Source organism: Vicia villosa, linkage group LG5, assembly GCF_029867415.1.
Source record: "Vicia villosa cultivar HV-30 ecotype Madison, WI linkage group LG5, Vvil1.0, whole genome shotgun sequence".
NCBI lineage: Eukaryota > Viridiplantae > Streptophyta > Magnoliopsida > Fabales > Fabaceae > Vicia > Vicia villosa.
In genome coordinates, this window is record NC_081184.1 from 161570763 (window position 1) to 161586711 (window position 15949).

The 15949-nt window shown below is 33.7% G+C and overlaps 1 protein-coding gene and 1 long non-coding RNA gene across 2 annotated transcripts; both read right to left on the reverse strand.

The window, feature by feature from the left end:
• Positions 1-2247: 2247 nt before the first annotated feature.
• On the reverse strand, positions 2248-4994 carry LOC131608010 (uncharacterized). The gene is made up of 3 exons (XR_009285470.1): positions 4570-4994; positions 3331-3512; positions 2248-3045 (listed from the first exon to the last, which is right to left on the reverse strand). It is a non-coding gene; the product is annotated as an uncharacterized LOC131608010 (long non-coding RNA).
• Positions 4995-9611: 4617 nt separating this feature from the next.
• On the reverse strand, positions 9612-10966 carry LOC131608011 (HVA22-like protein e). Its single transcript, XM_058879955.1, has 4 exons — positions 10795-10966; positions 10673-10699; positions 10469-10591; positions 9612-10327 (listed from the first exon to the last, which is right to left on the reverse strand). The coding sequence occupies exons 1-4, from the start codon at positions 10839-10841 to the stop codon at positions 10186-10188; spliced, it is 339 nt and encodes a 112-aa protein (XP_058735938.1). The 5' UTR covers positions 10842-10966; the 3' UTR covers positions 9612-10185.
• Between the last annotated feature and the right edge of the window lie 4983 nt (positions 10967-15949).

Genomic DNA, 15949 nt, shown 5'->3' on the forward strand with positions numbered 1-15949 from the left:
CTCAAACCCTTAAAATTTTAGTGTAAATATTCTTTTTATTTGATTGCTATTGATCAGTGTAATGATCTCTCAAATCCTTTCCATAACCTCCATAGAATATTAGAAGAGCTGCAAAATCATGACTTCTAAAAGGTAACTAATTCTAGTACTATTCCCATCTAAGTGCATCTAATTGTGGAGTTATGATAAGATCAAATGATTAGTGTTGTTCAGTAGGTACATAAATTGACATACTAACAAAATAAAAATATAAAATTAGTGGTTACTCATATTTTAAACATTTGAATATGAAAATAAATAATTCCATGAATACACATAGGGTCAGAAGGGGTAACAAAACTCAATCAAATGACCTATTCAATTATTTGTGTGTCCGCTATGTTTCCTATACCTTGTTTGGAAAGGTTGGGATACTTTGTTCATTCCAGAAAAAGTTCTCAGGATCAACCTCACTCTTAATCTTAACCAACCTTTCAAAATTTTCACCAAAGTACTTCTTTCCATAAACCACTCCATTATATTCATCCTTACCATGATTATTGATACCAATATCAAGGTCTCTATAATTCAAATAAGCACTTCTTGGACTCTTTGACATAAATGGTGTCATGTAACTATACATCATTCTAATCTAACTTATAAAATTCTTTTCTAAACCAGCTTCTGTTACCTCGTTCATTTTTCCTCCATAAGGATTGAAATCAAGCTCAACTTTTTCAAGCTCAATTATCTTATGCATTATCCATTTTCACCCATCTTTAGGAATTGGTGACTTTACATAATCAGATTTCCTTTTGCTAGAATGCACTTTGTAATGGCTTTTGTTAAGAAGTGAATCTAAAGAAGAACCATATTGTAATTAGCCCAATTAAACACAGAACTAATCCAACTCATTTCAGAACAATTTTCCTTCTTTAGTCCCAACAAAACTCCTTCCCTAATAATGTCACAATTTCATCATCACCTCCAAGAAATAAACCTTGAAATGAAGTTTTTGTGGTTTTCTGACCCTTCACAACCTTTGAATTCACAGGCTGAAAGAGTAGTCTCATAAAATCATAAAAAAGAATATTTCTTTACAGCAAGGAACTAAGAACTGCCAACAGTTGCAATTACACTAAAAAACTTCATGAACATAATTCTTTGATGCTTCTTGAATATATAAATCAATAAACAATGTTGCGTAAACACAATAACAGCAACTTGGACCTGCAACCAAGAGATTTCAAGACAGAAAAACAAAAAGAACATCTTCAGGCATTTCACCGAACACTTGGTGTGCATAGAACGAAACGATGAATTCAGCAACAATTATTCACTGGTTCATAAAGCACAACCTGCAACAACAATGAATAACATCACAACAATGATTCCGCATCGAAAATCGAACTTAAAAGTGAAAGAAAAATAAGAAGAAGAGAATTCGCGACGACTCACGTTCCTGAGTGGGAGAGAATTCACGATTGACTACAACCTCTGATATTTCGATTTCTTGAGTGAGATAAGGAAGAACCCGGGCAGCTGCCCTAGGTCGCCGGGCGCTGCCGTCTTCCTGGCATACTTTCTTCGGGAGAAACTAGGTTTTCCCAAGTCGGAAAAACCACCGACAATGATGTTGATGGTGTTCTTGGAGCTTTTCTTAAATTCTTCATAGAAAGATGACGAAAACAAATGGTAGATAACGATGAGTGTAGCTTAGTTCAGTTTTACCGAACCCCACGGCAGACGCCAATTGTACTTGTTAAATGTACAACGTGACAACCCCTGGTGGTAAATGGCAATGAGAGGTTTTTGAAATTTGTTGTAAGGTTTATAACTAACTCATGTAAGGAGGTGAAAAGCTCTATATATGTGATTAACGCATAAATGAGATTAGATCCTCCCTCACTCTTAAGATTGGGGTATTTACATGAGTTCCTGGGCCTGGACTCTAGACCTCTAGAAAGTAACAATCGATTCTAAGGATGGGGGTGTGGAATGATGAAGAAACTTAGAAAAATTCTTATGATTTGAAAGCGAGGAATGTACTAATCTTTACTTTAAGCGAGAATTTGTATTTTTCGATTTCCCATTGTAAGATAACTCAAATAATATGGGATGCATTTTAGCTCCTTAATGAAGACACTAAAGATGTGAAGTGTCATACCCCAAATTTGTCCTACCCTTTAATTTCTAACTGGCTTTAGCTTCGCATTTCATCTGCATACCTCCACTAGGTCATTTAACACATCATGCATCATTAATAAATAAATCTGGTATTGGGATCAAGGATCTTGAAGAATTAAGGTTCCTATATTGCTTTGAGGCTCTCGCATTCATTCAAAGGATACAGAGGTACTATCTCTCAAGATGTACCAAGTTCGAAGGATTAAGGTCTATATTCCTGTGGGTATCAAGAGATTAGAGTTACTTGCGCTTGGTGTCTGAGATTGTTGTTTCATTTTGAGTTCACTGGATTTCGTGTTAAGGCATTCTCCTATGCTCAATTATTATCTTCAAGGATTTCTTTAAAGCATTATTGTTATGGGGGGATCGAATTACAAATGCAACAACATAGAAGAGTGAACCAAGCTTTCTTAAGATGCAAGGTATCGGTCGAAGGCTAGCAAAAAGAGGAGAAATGCTTTGCGTATTGAAAATGGATCATCGAGGTCACAAGAGTTACAAGAGCATCAACACCTTTTCAAGTTTCATTCAACATCATTATTCATTACAAACTTACATAAAAAATTCAATATCCATTACAAAAACATTCAAAAATCCCCATTCATTTTAAGAGTCCAATCCGGCCCAGGATATAAAACAAAAATTCCAACTCTACAAAAAGGAACAAACACTGCTGAACATTAAACCATACAATGCACATTATCATTACAACTTCAATCATTCCCATTACATCAAACTCCTAAATTCTAAAATTTATAAACCTATGTTCTTCTTTGATCCTAAAACTTCATGTTGATCTTCTTCCAATCTTTGCCAATGCATTGCGCACGAATTGCTTCCATGAACTTACGGCCAGCCTTGAGATAGCATTACAAGCCCCTGCATAAACCAAAACAGACCCTATTAACATTCATTAACATGACCAATCATTCACCAATCCATATCTAACAATTCACATTCATACAATCCTCACATATCATTACCACACTCATACCAATTCAAAACCTAAAAATTACATGAGCAGAATTACATTCAGAATTATTCAGCCACGTCATTCGAAATCAGTCCAAAAAACAACATTCTGCAGCGGCCTAACCGAATGCAAAGACAAAAGAAAACTCACTTTCACATAGATGTTCATATTCTAACTCCTAACCTATTTACCTTATACCAATTCAAAAAACTGCACCATTAAATCAAATACCAAACAGCAGCCATGTACTTCACGAAATAATGCAGTCCACACCAGTTTCAAACCTTGTCCATCCATGATTCCAATCAATTCAGCTCCCTTTGCTATGCCAAAACAGAAGAGGAAAAACCAGAGCAAATTCAAACCAAATAACCTGCATGTCACACAAAAATACCACATTCAAATTCCAGCCATACTATCACATAAACTCCCACTTCCCAATCCCTAAATTTTCTATCAATTACTAACTAACAGCATTGTTTACATAACCTCTTAACTAACTGTCAACTCAATTTCAATCAACCCCTAACTGTCTATAACTAAACCTAGCATTCCAGTTAACTAACTACTAATAGTTTTACTTTACTGATAAACTAACATTTCAGTTTTTAATCTCCTAACTTTCTGCAATTCCTAAGCACCCCAGTTCAGTTCAGAATTTTCAAACAAAAACTTACAATTTGCTATCAAACCAATTCACCCAAATAACAATAACCAAGTCAGGAAACTTCAAACCACCTCTTAACAAACTCCAACAGAAAAAAGAACAAATTTCATAACAGAAAACTAATCCCTAACCGTAACTAACAGTAGTCAATTTCTAACCATATTTGTAACTACCTAACAGTTTACTAACAGCTCTAACTACCTCTCAATCCACCCTTCAATCCATAACAACTTCTCAGAATCCAATGGCTGACATCTCTTCTCCCCTAACTGACTCTCTTCACTCCTCAACCTATATATTCAAACTTCACCACCTCTGAACAGACCCCACGCCATTTTTCAACCACTTCCTACAGGCTCATTCTCTCTTCACCACCATTCTTCTTCCACCTCCAATCATTCATCTTCACACACGCCGCACCATTTTCCCAAATTCACTCTCCCTCAATCCATCTCCATCATCTTCATATTCCCTCTGCAACTCCTCCTCTCTCTTCTCCCTCGACCTCTCACAAAAGCTCCTTTGACATACCTTAAAGAGATTCACGTTGAAACTCCTTGAGGTAGAGCTAAACCTCCATCCTTCTCAGCCGTGTGCTCCCCAACAACTACCAATTCTCAGCAATCTCTACTCTCCATTCTCATCTCACCACAACAACAACACAAGACGGCAGAAATTCAAAGAAAAAGAAGAATCCGAGAAGAAATGAAGAAGAGAATCGTAGAAAGGATTTCGAAGATTAAAGAGGCGGTGAAGGCGTTACCCGGATTTCTAGCAATTGTCTCTGGTATTTTCTCCTCCATTTGAGCGTCTCCGAATCGTCGTCATCGGTAAGTTCTCTGATCGATTGCTCCTGCGCATTATTCGCTTGATTCTTGACACCGAAATGTAGAGGACTTCGAGTAGAAGAGAAACCCTCTTACTCTGAGTTACAATTCGTTAGTATCGCCGTTTAATTTACGGTTGTAGAGGTTAGGGTTCGTAGCAGTTTTGGTTGATTAGGGATGAATCATGAGATGAGGATTGGAGCGTAACTCAGAAAGAGGAGACGGCGGAATAAGCTCCGCTCGGAGACGATGGAGCTCTCCGGCCGCCGTGAATTCATCGTGAGAGAGAGGGAGAACGAAGGAGCGAGTGAGTTAGGGAGAGGAGTCTGAAGGTCATAACGAGATTAGCCCTAATTCCCATTTTGTTTCTTTTGTTTTTATTTTATTTTTAATTCATTTTCTTTTTAATTGAATAATAGAAATGACAGAATATCCTTGGGCCAAAACGCTGTTCATCACCCCCTGGAGGCCCACACACCACCATTTTTGGCTGGACAGAAAAAACAAAGATTTAGATATCTCTTGGGCCAAATCGCTATCCTCACACTACTTGGCCCATAGCTCTTTTGGCATACAACAAACTGAACTACAAAAAACGCCCTAGGGCCTCCCTGTTTGGGCCCTACGCCCATCTGCTAATCATCACTGCAAATTCAGTTTACACCCCCAAGTTCACTTTCTTATAGTTAAACTTAGATTTCATTTTCCACTCTTTAGGTAATAAAAATATAGCGATATAATCAATAAAACTTGTTAGATTTTTAGGTAATTGTTGACATTAATTTTCCCACAAAACCCATAAAAATAGTAGTTTTAGTTTAATTTTGCATTAATGCTTGATTTGTTTTTGTACCATTTCCATGATATTTTTGTATAATTGCTGTGTGATTTTGTTACTTGTCTTTGGCCATAATTTTGGCCTACTTTGTTAATATCATTAGTATGCTTCTTTTAGAATCTATCCCATGTTAACATTAGGATTTAGACTTGTATAGACAACTTAGATTAGAATTTAGATATAGTTCCCTATTGCATTCTTTTTCTTTTCAACATTTAAAACATTAACAAAGGAAGATGCGAATCACATTAAGAAAGTGATAGAGAAATGAGTGGGATTCATTCCCTAATCTGTTTCTCAATCGCTTAGTGGCATAGAAATGAGTGGGATTCATTCCCTAATCTATTTCTCGGTCACTACTTAATGGGAGAGAAATGAGTGGGATTCATTTCCTAATCTGTTTCTCAAACATTAATTAATGGGAGAGAAATGAGTGGGATTCATTCCCTAATCTGTTTCTCGAACATTACATAATGGGATAGAAGTGAGTGGGATTCATTCCCTAATCTGCTTCTCGATCATTATACATTTTATGTGATTCGAATCACAAACAAATTCCCCTTAAAAAATACACAACCAAAAACACTTAAAACACCTAACAATGGTTCAAATTAAAACAAAGTAGAGAAAGTGGTGAGTGGCCCGGTATTGGGAACTGTTCATCACTCATCTACCCTAAAAGACACAAACCAATCTCTTTTCCTTTTGCCTCTTTGGCACCTAAGGGCACCGTTATCTCCGCTCCATTGCATCCTAGGCTGTCCCCTTATGCAAGAGCGCGAGCGTTAACTCCGCCCAACTAAAAAACACAAAAAACAAACAGAAAATCTTTAGCCGAGCTACGGTAACTCTGATTCCTGAAAAGGATACGTAGGCAGCGGGGTAGGGCCCGTGCGAGTACAATTCTTTATTTTCCCTACATTTTGCATTCATTCGCATGTAGACATAGACATAGTACACACCCTTTAGATAGAAACAAACAATAGGTGGATACCATCGAGTACGATGGGCGTGAGGGGTGCTAGCACCTTCCCCTTGCGTAACCGACTCCCGTACCTTGATTCTCTGGTCGCAAGACCCTGTTCCTTCCTTTGTTAGGTTTCCTGATATTCCTTTCCCTTATGGGATAAATATATTGGTGGCGACTCTGTTCATTTTTCGCGAGCGTGCGACATGAAGCAATCTAAGATTAACACGTTAATAGAAGAATATGAGCTTTTAATTATGGAATCCGGAGAACACGTGGCTTCCATGCAGATGCGCTTTGTTCATATAATCAACAAGTTAAAAAATTTAAGAAAAACTTATCTAACCCAGATTGTGCTAAAAAGTGTTAAAGTCTATGTGTAGAAAATGAAAACCAAAATTAACAACCACTAAAGAATCACATGACTTGAAGACTCTAGATATTTAAAATTTGTTTGGAAAGCTTACTAGACATTAACATGAATTCAAGAGACTCAAAATGAGTGAAGATAATTTGAAAAAGAAGGAAAAGGTTAAAGAAGATAAGATAATCATCTCTTTGAATGCATCCTCTTCCAAGGTCAACATAAAGGATAATGAACATAGTTCCAATGAAGACTCTTAAAAGGATGAAGAGATGGATTTATTTGTTCATCGATACAACAAGTATATCAAGATGAATAGTCTTAAACATTCTAATAAGAACTTGGTGAATTTTAGAATATCTAATCCACCAAATAAATGGGAAGACAACAAGAATGAAGAAATGAAAGCAAGATGCTTTAATTATGGTAAACCAGGTCACTATTGAAATGATTGTCCAAGCTTGTTGACGCATAAAATCAAGCAAGAGTTCTACAACTCCAATAGAAAAGGCAAAGGATGTATGACATACATTTCTTGGTAAGCAGATGAAGTCTTGTCATCTTCCAATACTAATTCAAGCAAATAAGTGGTTAATCTTTGTTTGATGGCAAGACACGAGCAAAGAGACTAGAAACTATGTGATTTTGACTCACAACTCTTAACTTCATATGAGGAATTGTCTAAGACATTTCACAAAATTCATGATGATGCTTTAAATGCTTTTAAGGAACTCTCTCTTCAAGAGAATTTTTTTTTAAAACTTTAAGAGAATTTTAAAACATAAAAGTGCTTTAAGAATCATTAAAAGAAGATCATGCATTTCTTGTTAATGGCAAAATATGCATTTCTTAAACTCTTTTAGAAAAAGTTGATGTAGTCGAGTGCGATAAGTGTCCTAGCTGAAAACTTGAAAATGAAAACCTAAAAGGGAAACTAACACAACTCAACAATTCCCCTAGTATTTATTCTATAAGTTCAAGTGATAAAAGTCACGATTTTAAAAGATAGACAGAATAATTCTATCATAAAGTTGTCTGTCATTATTGTGATGAAAAGGTCATATAAACTCCAATGTCAAATTAGGATTGTAAAAGCACCAAATGGTCTTACGGCATGGATTTCTAAAGATCTTAATACTAACTCTTAAGAACCTAACTCCAATTGAGTGCATGTGTTACTTCATTGATCTCTAGTGCATGAATGTCTGGGAATCTTAAACAAAACAAGGGTTTCATGTTCGTGGATTCTCAAGAAAAATGAAGGAAGATGCATCCCATCATTTTTTACCGTATTGTTCTATTGACATAGTTTTTGTTATTTATTAACTTTACTTGTGCAGCAAGTTTCATCTTAGATCATCATACTTAGTATGATCGTTTCAATCTCCTTAATCTTTCTATCGCCATGTTTATTTTATTTTAATTCTTATTATGTCTAAAATTTTGTTCAAATGTAATCTATTATTTTATCATGTGTGATCAAATTATGTTGTATGTGCATATCAATATCATTGCATTATTGTTCATCTGCATCAAAATATTTTTTATGTTCATTAAAATTCTATTTTGTCATATAAAATGTTAAGTCATTATGTTTCCCATCTCATGTTGGATCCCCACATGAAAGATAGAATAATAGAAAATGTTAGCATTAGATGTGAATTACATAGAAAATTATCTATGCACATAAGTGAGAATAGATTAGTTTGACTTGTGTTTCACTAAGATATCGGAATCCCTTTGGATCGGTTTGTAATCATTGTTTTTGGAAATTCAATAAAGTCATGCTTTTATTCCAAAAAATAATGTTAAGTCATTATGAATTATAAAATGATTTTAGTTTTTTTTTTTTTTTGAATTTTTGAGTTTTTGGTTGATTGATTCGAATCAAAGAATACCCTAATTCGAATAAAAAATAAAATGAGTTTTGATAGATGCGTTGACGCTAATTCTAAAAAAAATGTAATATCTAAGCGATAGATTGTTGGAACAAATTTGTAATTCATACTAAGTATATATGTGACTATGAATTGAAACCATGCCTCCAAGCAATGTTTTAATACTCAATTTAGACAGGTCGCGGTCAAATTGATTAGATCAAGAATTGAAAAATAGATCAATTCAATAAAAGATCATAAGAGACCATAATTACAATTGATTCAGCAAAAATCAATTTGACCTAACTGATTCACCAGTTAAACTAGTGAATAGATAGATTTCTAGAACCGACGAATTCATCATTTAATGTTTATCTTTTAACTCGTTAAAACAACATCTTTTTGAATGAAAAACAATTAAAACAAAAAGAAAATGTTTCCCCACCTTCAAATTTAGAAAGTCTTTTCTCAAACATATTATATTATTATAATTTATTTGAATTTGTGATTTTATTGACTATGATTATTATTCAACTTATTTACAACAAATAAGTTTATTGAATTTTCTTAGATTATCAATCATCACTCTAAGTAGTAACCCACTTATCCAACTCGTAATTCAATTATCCAATAACTCGAGTCAATGACTTATCCCGGATTTTAAAACATTGCTTAATTCCCTTTGAATTCCATATAAATTTGCTAGTATTTATAATGTCAATATAATGGACCTAGCGAATCAACATGGATCACCCTAACTTTACAAAATTCCCCTTGAATTCAAACATACACAAAAGCATGATCTATTTACTCTACAAAGCATCAACCTATATAACAACGAAAATAGGTTTTAAGCAACTTAAATTTTAATTTTGGGACCAATTGATATTGATTGAGTTTCCCCACTTCTTGTCATCCTAATACTTTTTAGACACTTCCTCTCGTTATTGAATTGAATGGGTTAAGAAATGTAATTGGTCCTAACTAAATTCTACAAAATCACTTAAATTCTTAACAAAATAGTGGCAACCTTATTGTAGTTTGTCCACCGAATCTTAACACAATAGTGACACAATTTTATGGCAGATGGTTCCCCGGATCTTAAACGATACTCTTAATACTATGTTAAGAAATATAATTAGATCTAACTCAACCCTGCAAAACTAATTTGTAGAATAAGAATTATCCAGTTATAAGTACATGTTGAGACCGTAATAAGATGCGAGACTCTTACCGGAATGCACCGTGCACCGTTTATTATTAATCCAACAACAAATGAAAACGAAAGAGTAATTAACTTTACTTAACATGGTCATGTAAAACAACAATGCCAGAATTTGAAACTGTGGCAAAAGCCATACATCATATTAATATTAAAACAAACCCAATTAATTGGTATTAATTAGTTTATAAGTATCTAAGTAATTCAGTCGTCAACCATAACTCATCCTTAGCAATATCATCACCATCCTTCCTTCATCTTCATCATGCCTCAAGAATCATAAACTATAAACTCACTTTCTTGGGGGTGATGTATTTTCTTATGTGCTGTCGTGCAAATCTTTCATACAAAAAAGCAGCACCTTTGAATTGTGGCAAAACTAGCCATGCCACCAGAAATACTTTCGCAGTATAATAAATTGGTATCCTACAAAAATTTTAATTTATATTTTATTAAAAATAAATTAAGCCTAAATATAAATCAATTAATTATTAGTATTTTATATAAATTAATTGACCAAAAATTAATTATTTTTTTTATTTATAATATAATATTCTAAAATCTTACCACTCTAAGAGGGACGCAAGAACCATTTCCATAAGAGTGAGAAACGAATAAATGATCCAATAAGCAAGCCATTGTTCATCATCTACTTTAGATGTGCTCTCAATAGCTACAACAGAAGCATACCTATGATAATATAAATTAAAAAAATAATTAATCAAAGTTTATGTAATAAATTAATAATCTAAGTGTGAAAATTATACTTACAAAGGATATAGTAACATCAACACTGGCCTGCAAAAATAAAATACATGAATTAGTATTTCATTAACATCAAAGAAATTCAAGAAACAGAAGGGAAAAATAGAAGATTTTGTGTATATATATACCCAGCAATGGAATTAAGTTGGGTGAGAAAAACCCACAACTTGCTCATATTTTAGTGAGAAGGAAAATGAGAGAAAATAAGGGTTAGAGATGAAAGGTTGTGAGACAAAGTAAAGTGAAACGTTGGAGAGTTTAAGAAAAGAAACAACAACGTTGGTAGGTACATGGAATAAAGAGGTAGTTTACATCTTACGTATATATATTGTTTGTAATTAAGAATAATAATATCTACTTTAATATTTTTATTTATTTATTTTATTTGCTAAACCTAGTTTCATTACATTGATGGGAACGTGACCACGTGAGAAAGAAGAAAGGAGAAAACATAGTATCAGATTCATTAAGAAACTTGTCATGCTTAATTAACGATTACTGATTATCTCATTAGTTTAATTCCATTACATGCTTTATTTTTAATTATTTAGTAATTTAAAAGATGGATAGACAAAATAAATATTTTAAAGTTAGGTTAGTAAATCAAAAATAAAAGAAAGGTTCTTTGCCCAATGTACACCACAAGAAGATCCCACTTGTGAAGATTTATGAGCAATATAAGATATCTGGTCGGTGACACATGTCACATCATGATATGTGAAATTAATGTGTTTCTTGATTTTGATGCATACCGACATCGATAGGATTTTTTATTTTTTTATGAGCCCGACATCACAAAGTGTTTTATTTGAATTTTGAATAAAATAAATAATTATTTGAATTGATTTTAATAAAAATAAAATAGGTTTTATATATAATAGTTATATAGACCAAGATATAATAAATAAGTAAAATTTAATCTCTTCCCGTCATAAAATAAATAAATAAGTAAAAATTAATAATCTGTTTGTATTTTAAAAAAAACAACTTTTTTAAAAAAATAATATTATAAAAAACACTTATAATAAGAAAAAAGGAGTATTAATTGTGTAATGTAGGTTTTGTTTTTATATTATAATTTATAAAAAAATTCTTTAACTAATATCTCTTTCATATTTTAAAGAATAAAAATACGTAAAATTTAAGAGAAAATAAGTAAGGTATTCCTTCCGAGCTGAATTATAAGCAAATATTCTATGTATATATTTATTGAGTAATTAATGTATCTGGTCTACATAAAAGATCAGATACATTTATTATTCAATGAATCTAAAAAAAAAAATTGCTTATTATAATAGTTGGAGGGAGTACATGTGCACCCGCATATGTTAATTTATTTGATAATATATATATATATATATATATATATATATATATATATATATATATATATATATATATATATATATATATATATATATATTCATAAATTTAAAATGAATTACTCAATTAAAATAAACAATAATGATTTATTCAATTGGATTAGAATAACCATACGACTGAATTTTTAGTTACACATTAGACATTTCTATGAATTTCTATGAATGATTTAACAATTAATATTAGCATATAATAAAATATAATTTTCACTTTGAAAAGGAAAGCAATGACTCAAAACATTAACACACACAACCAGAAAAGAAAAAAAAATATTCTTGAATGAATGTTGTCTTATATTACACTATTTGATATTTGAGTGAGCATGCTTGTAAGGAAAATAGCAATAGTCATGAAATTAAAACTTAATATATTACAAAATAAGCAAATCAAAATATAAGTGAATGTTTACCTTTTAAAAGTTGTGAAAAACTTCTCTTAATACAATATTAGTTATATTATGGGTTGTCTCTAAAGTCCAAAATCAAAAGGCCCAACGGTAAAGTGGAAGTGTTAGAAGTCCGTAAAATATGTAGACTTTCTCCTCTCTAGAAGTAGATGATTTAACCCAAAGGAACTTTGTTAGCCGTCTAAATCAGTTTGACGATCGACTGTAATATACATCTCACCCCACACTTTTAGTTGTCACCCGCTTCTTTTATTTAAGAAGGAAAATGTATCATTTCTCAAGTATTCAAATTCATTCTCATTCATACATCACCTTGCACTTTCTTATTGGCTAAGTGTTGGAGTGCTAATCTTGTGGCTCACCTCTCTCTCCACCATATTAGAAGTTCATGACCACCCAACAAGCTCTGTTTCCTCATTTTCCAATCAATCTTGGCTCTACTATAGAATATTGGCGCCGTCTGTGGGATTCGTCTTTTGATTCCCGCCCATTTCATGATTCAGATATCTACCATCAAAAGTGTGGATCTCCTCCATTAGATGTTCATATCTCCTCCATCATAAGTTCAGATATCCTTCATTAGAACTTCAAATATATATTGCTCGATCGCTTTCTCGAATTTCAACTCTCTCTCCATCATATCCTTTCTTGAATCCATTAACCATGGTGGCGTCTAAAGACAGTAGCTTCATCGTTCAATGAGAAGTTGTTTTCACTGCTGCATAAGCTTCCAAAGGTTTCTCTTCCTCTCCCTCAAATAATGGGTAATCCATTCTTAGTAGCGTCTCTATCCAATCCCTCACAACAAGATCTTGTTCAACTTATAACATGCCAAGGAATATTCCAACCACTTATATTATTTGGATATGTGCAATAATTTCACCAAGGAGAACCTCCCCAGAAACCTCTACAACCTGCGATCCCTGGATAAGGGGCACTCCCCGACCTTTAGTTACATAAGGTTAACCTCATTGCAGGGAGCCACTGATGTGTTGAACAATGCCTACAAAGTGGTATAAGAACATAATTGCAACTTCTGGATGAAAGACTATTTAGAATTAAAGAGAGCCTACAACTTATTAATCTAAAGAGCAAAATAGTGCAAGAAGTCTCTTCCCAAAGAAATCAAACTTTCGTTCAAGAACTGGCCTCCATTAGAGCGTATCGTCACAAATAGAAGCTCCAAGATCACAAGCTCTCTGCTTCCCTCGAAGACATCAAACTCCTTCCACTGGTCGTGAAGGGGGAAGCGGCAGCCACACACCCTCAGAGATTCACTAACCTTGCATAAGTGAGAGATATGAAGAAAATGCTCCCAGCCCATAAGCAAATAAATAATACCTTGTCTGCCCGCATCCACAATAGCAGAATTCCTATGTCTCTGGAAAATCTTCTCAAGCTTCACTATTATGACGGGACAAGGGTTCCAGCCGAACACATTGAGCACGTGGACGAATGATTGGACTACTATCACACTAACTGGGTGTAAAGTGCAAACTCTTTGCACTGACTCTAATTATATCAACATCATCTTGTTATATATTCCTCCCAGACGAAAGCATAGATTCATGGAAAGAGTGTTGTGAAGCCTACACCTCCCGAAAACTTCAATCCACTATGATTGTATTCCTTAATAGGATTACTCAGAGAAAGAATGAGACCCTCTGCAGGCATATTGGCTGCTTTACTAAATTGGTAGTATTTGTGGGGGGGACATAGGAGAGACTAATGTGTTGGATTGTTTATAAATGATTAAGGTTGGACTACATGTTCGAGGATAAGCTGAGGCTCAAGGAAGCCCATAGTTTAAAATTTTTGCTAAGTATGAAGAAATTTTATATTAACTATGAGGAAAAACTCTTGACCATGGATATCAACCGAGGGTCATGGAATTCCAAACTTAGTCGACCACTAGAGAGAAATTATGATCGGCATAAAGAAGAAGAATAGTGTGGGTCTCGATCTAGGTTTTTCACATACACTCCCTTGAATACTTCATCTTCTCAATAATTTAGGGAGAAACTTTGGAAAGAATATGCAGACACATAGTTCAAAGAATTTGGAATCAAGAAAGTGTATCCAATTGGAGATTCTTCCTAGCCAGATAAGACTAAGTACTATCGTTTCCATAAAAATCACGACCATAACACGAATGATTGCATCCAACTTAAGGATGCAAATGAAGGTATAATTAAGAAGGAATGGTTGGTTGAGTACACTAGGGATAAAAAGAGAGGCTGAGATGACTCACAAAAAAAACTCCCTTCCAAGGGAACAATCTCCCTAGAAAAATGTTGAAGTCGTTGCTTGAATTGATGGCAAGGTTACCAGCAACAGAAAAGAAAAATGAACACAAAGGAGAACGCCAGTACGTCACATTCATCATCGATGGTGCATAGAGAGAAAGGAATCCCTCCTAAGTGCCAAAATATCGTTATTTTGAGTATATATTTGTGGCATTTACCGATTCTATTCTTTTGGTTTTTGTAATAAAATCCCAACTTTTGTGTAAATATTAGTATAGTTGCATTTTGATTCATTTTATGTATCGGTTGATAGTTTTTCCCTTGTTTTATAGGTATTTATGCATATCGAAGCCTCTAGGAATAAAGTGTTGAAGGCACGACTTCGATTTTGTAGTTTTTGAGCAATAAGATGTAAATTATGTAAAAGCTCTCTTAGCCACCTTCCAGCGCGCTTCCATAGCCATAAAATAAAGATACAGAGTTTTCCTGGGCTCGCTTAGCGAAGTCACCTCGCTAAGCAAGATTGTATTTACTGTACTACATATTTTATGGGCTAAATACCCTTTTTCGTCCCTTATCTTTGACTCGGGGTCCAGTTTGGTCCTTTAACTTTTAAAAAGACCATTTTGATCCCTTAACTCTGCAAACTAGATCAAGTTGGTCCTTCCGTCCAAATGTTAGTAACAACGTCAATTTTTTGCTGAGGTGGCAAACGACATGTAGCACTAAGCTTTTGTGACGGAAAAATTTGTCGCTAAAATAAGAGTTCTGGATTTTTTAAAACAATGTTTATCTTGGTTTAAATCAAGAACACTAAAATACCAAATAATGGACACTCGTATTCCTTACTCTATTTTCTTCATCACCCTCTTCATTTGTTGTTGAATCAAAACAAGAATCATCATCCTTTTCATTATGAATGTGTTCGTTTAAAATTTACTTTTTTAAAACAAAATTCAAACAACCCAGATCTAGAATTAGGTGTACAAAATTCAATAAATTTATCAGAATCAGTGGAGATTGTGTTTTAAAATACTAGAACTACCCTCTAGCTCCACTTTGTTCAAGATGTTCTCATTCGACGGTCAATTCCTCTAATTGGTTCATGGGATCTCAACACCATAACATTCGCTCGTTGTTTCGTCGGTCTTACCAAAGATTATGAATTTTATCAACAAGCATACAATTGACAAAGTGAAAAAAGAAACATGCTTTAATTCATATGTAGCAACTTGCTTTAAGAAGAATACT

What these genes read in the sequence shown, in the direction of transcription:
- LOC131608011 (XM_058879955.1), bottom strand. Translation starts at nt 10,841, where the DNA reads ATGAGCAAGTTGTGGGTTTTTCTCACCCAACTTAATTCCATTGCTGG. An exon ending in CAACTTAATTCCATTGCTGG is followed by an intron (nt 10,700 to 10,794) that starts GTATATATATAC and finishes TTATTTTTGCAG; the next exon opens with GCCAGTGTTGATGTTACTAT. An exon ending in CTTGCGTCCCTCTTAGAGTG is followed by an intron (nt 10,328 to 10,468) that starts GTAAGATTTTAG and finishes AAATTTTTGTAG; the next exon opens with GATACCAATTTATTATACTG.